A 6,844-nucleotide genomic window follows, 5' to 3' on the forward strand; every position below is an offset into this window, starting at 1 on the left:
CTGTGAGCAGTTCCTTTCACCACCTTTCGCAGCGATGGCAATGAATGTTCACCAACATTAGCGAAGTCGGGGAAGTGGGAGGGTTGATTGCTTAAGCAACGACTTTACATCGCTGCCTCTTTTTGAAACGAAAAGAGAAAATGATGGCAGGCCAAAAGAAAATGAATTAAACATATAGCCAACGTGTCCTAGGACCTCAACTAAGCAAATGAAGACTTATTGTGCGTGTTGAGCCTGCAGTTCCAACCTTCAGGGGAAGATGGGAGGACAAGGCGACAAAGGGCACAGTAGGCATGCCTGGTAGTAAGTGCGACAGCAGCTATCCAGGCAGAAGAACAGAAGACTAAAAACCGCACGCCAGCACGCGAGCCGTCGCCGCGCGAACAGCTCACCCTAGCCATTGACCACGTGACCAGTTTTTTTTTTTTTAAAAAAAATACATCTTTGCGCTTGGAAAAAAAAAAAAAAAAAGGGGGGGTGGGGGAGACTCCACTTCCCAGAAGTCTCTTGTTAACCACGCAGCCGCAGTCTTGCGCAGGCGCCGCCGAGGCCAAACGGACACGTCCGTCACGTGGACAGTAGCCGGCCAATCCGGTTTGAATCTCCTTTTTTTCCTCTTACCCCCACCTTCAGGAGCGGTTGTGCGATCAGATCGATCTAAGATGGCGACTGTGGAACCGGTGAGTATTGCCTTTGGTCCCCCCACCCCCCACCGGTCCCCGCGCTCAGTCTCCTCTCGGACCGAGGGACTCCGCGGGACGGCGTTCCCGGCGCGCACGCTACCACTTACCGCCCCCTCCCCCTCGTCTTGTGCTTGACCTCTCCGCGGGCAACTTAGGGGCTCCCCGGAGGCTTGCCGTGGCGGCGTGTAGCTCCCACGTTCTGGTGGTGGGGGCCGGAGAGCTGGGGGAGGGGCGGCGCGGCTCCTCCTGCCGGAGCCGCGAGGTGTCTGCAAGTGTGGAGGGTAATCGGGGATCTGCGATAGGTGTATGGGGATTATGTCTGCGTTAGGAGGGCGCTGGCTCCGAGCCGGCGCCAGGAACTGAGAGAAGGGTGGGTGGCGAGCCGGCCTGGAATGAGATGGAGGAGGGAGCCCCGAAACAGCTTTTCCTCCCATCTGAGCCTCGGGTGGGGGCGCGCGCGAGTTTAATGACTGGTGGGCATGGGAGCCGGTGGGTTGCGGGAGAGTGAGTTGGGCGGGAGCGCCACGCGCGGGGAAGCTTCGACTTCACCGGGGGTGGGGTGGGGGGGGAACGGAGAGGGGCGAGCGCGTGTTACTCCGGAACGCCGGAGAGTTGCCTGGGTTGGCGGTAGGGGAGGAGAGCAGGGGTTTGGGGTGAGTGGGAAAATACGGTGCCGCACGACGAATCTCTCCGAATAGGATGAGGGTTAGTGGCGGCGAGAAGGGGGATCACATTGTCCTAGCCCCTCCACGCTTGAGACTGGGCTGTCATGGAGGAGGGAAGGGGGAGGAGCAAGGCCTACAGATTGCTGCTGCTGGTCTAGTTGCCTGTCGGACCTGCTGCATTTCACACGCGCCTGTCTTCCATTCATTCATTCTTTCCGCGCTGTGCGCACGCCTCGAGAGAATGCGAACAGTTCTAGATCCATCTGCTCTCCGTAGTCCTTACCCGAACATTTCGAAGGAACAGTTTATTAGAAATAAGAATTTAGTGTTTTAAGTTAATTTCCTGTTTGGTTCTCTTTATGCATTCTAAAAGGCATTCTGCTCAATTTCGGCACCATTTTAAAGCTTATTTTAGGGCAGAGAGTTGGTAGTTACCCCGGAAGAAACAGTAGCTTTTGTCAGTTTGGGTTTGCCAGCACTGACTCATTGAAATTTCAGGGCCTCGTTTGCTGTTTTAGGAATGTGACACCTCACTGACAATGCTTTGGAGTAATAATGTGAGTATATTAATTAGCAACTAGAAACTGTCGACACTGGAACCTGTTCAATGCCTTGGTAGCTAATTTTTTGTTTATCTTTCATGGTAGTTTGTAATGTTGGTAATGGTTTGCCAATTTGCTCTGACTTTTTAAGGACTTTTATAGATTTTTAAAAACTAGTCACCAGAAGGCTCATAGAAGATACAAAGGTTATTTTTCATTACATTAAACTATTCTTGTTGCCACAATTGAAGGCAGCTTGACTGTTCTTTTTCAGGTACCAATTTTCATTTACGTTTCTGAAAATTTGGTTGACTGCAAAACGGTCTCTTAGTTGGCTGGTATGATTGATATTGGAACACTAATGCTACATAAATAAGTAAGATAAGTATAAAATTTTTACTTCAATCACGACATGATCTGTTACCAGTGCACCAAACAAAACAATGTATTGAAATGTTAGCATTTTGATCCTTTCAGCTTTGTAAAACTGCAATTTTGTTTCCACAGCACAAAACCACAGTGATGGACTACTTTTGAGTCAATAAATATTTATAGCCAATCCTGTGTTTAATTGTGCCAAGTGTTCCTTAGGATTCAAAGTTATATACAAGACATAATTCTTCACTATAAACTGTTACGGAGCTTAGTTCCAAGTGATGTGATTAATGATACAATATAGTGATTTTTCCAGGGCTGACCCTAAGGAAATTTGGATACCCATTGCCATGGAGTTGGTTCTTAACTTATAGCACACTATAGTCTGGTAGCGTAGTGGTTACAAATCGCATTGCGAACCGCAAGGTCAGTAGTTGGAAACTACCAGCTGCTCTGTGGAAGGAAGATGAGGCATTCTTCTCCCGTAAAGATTAACAGCCTCGGGAACCCTGTTCAGGGTCGCTGTGGGTCGGAACCGACTCCAAGGCACATAACAACAATAGTACAAAGCAGAACTACTTCATAGGGTTTCCAAAGTGGTAAGTCTTTATAAAGCAGACTTGCCTCATCTTTCTCATGTGGAGTGGCTGCTGGATGTGAATCATGGGTCTTTCGCTTAGCAGCCAAACACAGTTAACCACTGAGCTGTCTGGGGGCCTTGAAATTTGGTTAGTACATTTAAATTGGGGAACCTCAAAACCTGTTTGTGGAGATGGAAGCCAGGTTGAAACCATAGATTTTTAAAAATGTGTGTTGGATAGTATGGAAGTCTTCATTTAAAGTGAAAAATGTACAGTTTTATTAATTTTAAACTATCCTTGTTTATAAGGAGCTCTGGTAAAGTAGTGGTTACAAGTCAGGTTGCTAACCTCAAGGCCAGCAGTTTGAAACTACCAGTCATTTTGTGGAAGAAAGATGAGGCTTTTTTTTTTTGTGCCTTATAAAGATTTACAGCCTCAGAACAGACAACCCTGTATAGGGCTGCTATGGGTGGGAACCGACTCCATTGCACATAACCATCACTACCATTTTTGTTTATAGCCTAGCCACTTAGAATTCTTTTAACAATTTAAGCTAGAGATTGCTCTCCCCTCCAGCAGCTGATTAGTATTACGCTGCAGTTGTACCCATAATGAAGCTGTGAAAACCTACATTATTTCAGCTACCTTGTGAGTTTCCTTGTTGATTTTCTACTATTCATTTAAAGTTCTGTGTTTTCCTGTTTATCCCACCTTTCATAGGTGTTTGTGTAGTTTAATTTTATGGACTTTACATGAAATAGTCATTCAGTTTGATAGTGTGTGGTTTACTCAAGCAAGGGCTTCGAACAGGTTCTTCCAGGCTCAGTCATGGCCAACCAAGCAAAACCAGAACAGATCTGAATTCGTAAAATGTGGGTGAATTGGAACTGTACTGGAAAAATTATGGATGACACCATGCCAGAAACTTATCTTCCTCTTAGAAAACAAGGACAGCATGCATGCTTTGTAGCAACCAAATCTCTTGACCAGCTGAGATAGAAACAGAAGTGCCCTGTTTAGAGATGGCCACAGACTGCGCTGCTTTGAAGGTGTTGCTTTCCTCATTGTGGCAGTTTTTCAGATTCCCACATCAAGTTCCTGAAAGAGCTCACTATGCTTGAGTGTCCCATTCCAGGGCTTCTACCCATAATTTTTACCATTTGGTTATCATTGGACTTCACCCAAATCTTAAAATTGTTGGATCTTTTCCTATTTCACACCATTGGTCACTTTGAACCCCAGATGTCAAGTGTGTGTGTATGTATGTGAGTTCAGTTACATGAAATTATGGCTTTCAAATATTTGTTGAGAAGTTTTATGGGGCAAATTTATTTTATTTTAGTAATTTTATACATGTAATAATGTTTGGTATGGTGCTGCGGGTTAATGTTAAGTGCCGTCAAGTCGATTCCGACCCATAGTGACCCTGTATAGGGTTTCCGAGGAGCAGCTGGTGATCTTGATCCGCTGACCTTGCAGTTCAAATGGCTTTGCAGTCTGGTGCATTTACCCACAGCGCCACAATGTGCTGGACTGCAAAATTGGTTTGAACGGCATTGTCAGTGGTTCAAGCTCCCTAGCCACTCCTCAAAAATCCTATGTAGGGTCACTGTGAGGTGGAACCCATTCGACAACAATTAACAACAATAATGCCTGGACCATGTAGTAAGTATTCAGTGGAAAAAAAAAATTTTTTTTTTTTTTTAACTTTTTAATGTGAATTGAGTGAAGATTTGCAGACAAGAGCATCATCTTTACAAATTCAGCAAATCATACACTTTGTTTCATCTCAATGAATACAATCCCTTTTGTGCAACAGCAGTTATCCTGCTTTCTCCTTATAGTTCCTGTTTGTACTCCTAGCCCTTCTCAACTTTGTCATTAGGCATATGTAGCCTTTTTGATTTTGAATGATTGACAATTCCATGGTGATGAGCATACCTTGCTAATGGTGTTGTCATGCGCCCCCCCCCCCCAACTTATCTACTGCTTTGCTTAAAATTGGGCCATGAGCGTGAGTTCTTTTCCAGATCTTTGTCAAATTCCTCCAGTTGCTTTCTGACCAGTAAACTTTATCTTTTATAAAAATTTTAATATTAAGGAACTTTTGAGTTTTGTTCCACATTTACTCCTCTAATGTGATCCTTCTCAGAGCAGTTGGTAGTGTTAGCCAGGTACTTGGTCTGGTTCTGCTCTTACTCAGAATCATGGCGACTGATGTTCCTATGTTTCATTAGTCCACTGGACTAATTGATGCCAAGTCTCTTCGATTCTTATTACTCTTCTTCACATGGAGAGACCACAACAGCACCTTAGATAGCTAGCTGCTCATGAACTTTCAAGATCCTGAATGCTACTCACTCAAGCAGAATATAGAACATTGTGTTTGTAGAGTATATGTTGTTCCAATTGACTGACTATGGTCCTGAGCCCTTTGGCCCATAAACTCATTGCATTAAGATATTTGACAATGTCTAGGAAATTGTCATAGTTTTGCTTGCTGTGTACTCCACCACATTCATAGTTGTGTGTACATGAAAGGTGAATAAATACTTACATACAAATATCCTCTTTTAAACTCATAGTGAGAGTTTCCAAGCAGTGGCTAGTGAGTTTGAACTGCCAACTGTGCAGTCCAGTGCTTTATCCCACAGGCCACACAGGACTTCATTTGTGAGATTTTTTTTTTAAGGCGTTGTCAAGTTGACTCCGACTCAGACACCCTATATAGGTTTTCCAAGGAGTGGCTGGTAATTTGAACTGCCAGCCTTGTGTTTCAAACTGACCTTGCCATCCAGTACTTTATTCCACAGTGCTACACCAGGATAAGGGGGAGTATTTAATCTCTTTAAAGGTAATATGGCAGAATTTTGAACTTTGAGGCAAAAGGTACTCTCCTGTTACTGGCAAGGTCAAGATTACACGTAACAATATTGTTGTTGGTAAGTGCTGTTGAGTCAGTTCTGACTCAACAGTGATCCTGTGTAGGGTTCCTGAGGAGAAGCTGATGGGTGTGAACTGATGACTTTGCGGTCCAGTGCTTATCCTGCAGTGCCACACCAGGACTTTAGACGTAACAATAGTGGGTGAAACTAGTAAGTCATTTCCCCAGGCCTTCTTAACTCCAAGTTAATTTATTTCTTTGTAGTATTATCTTGGTTGTGTATATGAGTTCTATGTGTGTTTTATTGGATCGTTTTCTTTTGACTTGTAAGAGATTAATTTTGGTTTCTTTAGTTAAACTGAAGATACATATTTTCGTATGGTACCTCATGAATTTTTTCAATTTCGCATAATCTCAAGGATTGTATCAAGATTGACATCGAAATTTAAAGTGACAGTATCGACATAAAACCAAACGGCCACCACTCGTCTGCAGTCATGCGGTGGTGGATTGAGTTGCTGTGATTCTGAGGGCTCTGCCACCAGTATTTTAAATAACCCAGAAGGGTCACCGATGGTGAACAGATTTCAGATGAGCTTCCAGACAAAGACAGACTAGGAAGAAAGAGTGATGAACTACTTCCGAATCGCTAGTCATTGAATACTCTTATGAATATAGCAGAGAAACACTGTCAGATACAGGACCGGAAGGTGGAAGGGCACTCAATGCGACTGGGGAGAAAATGCCTCCTCAAGGTAGATTTGACCATGATGATGTGAATAGAGTTAAGCTCGGGGTAGAAAAGTGCACAGAACCTTCATTTGCTGATGGGCCACAACTTAAAATGAAGAGAAACAGCGGTAAACATCCATTGAAAATCGGAACATGGAATGTGTAAAGTATGAATCTGGGAATATTTGAAGTTGTCAAAAGTGAAATGGAACCCATCGACATCGATATCTTAGACATCAGTGAGCTGAAATGGACTAGTATTGGCCATTTTGAATCTGACAACCACATGGTTTACTATACACGGAATGACAAATTGAAAAGGAATGGTGTTGCATTCATTGTCAAAAAGAACATATCCAGATCAGTCATGAGGTACAATGCT

At 43.8% G+C, this 6,844-nt stretch overlaps 1 protein-coding gene across 1 annotated transcript in view; it reads left to right on the forward strand.

The window, feature by feature from the left end:
• The first annotated feature begins 259 nt into the window (after positions 1–259).
• LOC102841666 (eukaryotic translation initiation factor 4E-like) overlaps positions 260–6,844 on the forward strand; it is a 68,920-nt gene continuing 62,335 nt past the window's right edge. Inside the window, exons 1-2 of the mRNA XM_006872960.1 lie at positions 260–287; positions 686–885. Coding sequence (XP_006873022.1) covers positions 260–287; positions 686–885 — 228 coding nt within the window. The remainder of the gene's footprint in view (positions 288–685; positions 886–6,844) is intronic.

This window comes from Chrysochloris asiatica, unplaced genomic scaffold, assembly GCF_000296735.1.
Source record: "Chrysochloris asiatica unplaced genomic scaffold, ChrAsi1.0 scaffold00216, whole genome shotgun sequence".
In the NCBI taxonomy this organism is placed as follows: domain Eukaryota; kingdom Metazoa; phylum Chordata; class Mammalia; order Afrosoricida; family Chrysochloridae; genus Chrysochloris; species Chrysochloris asiatica.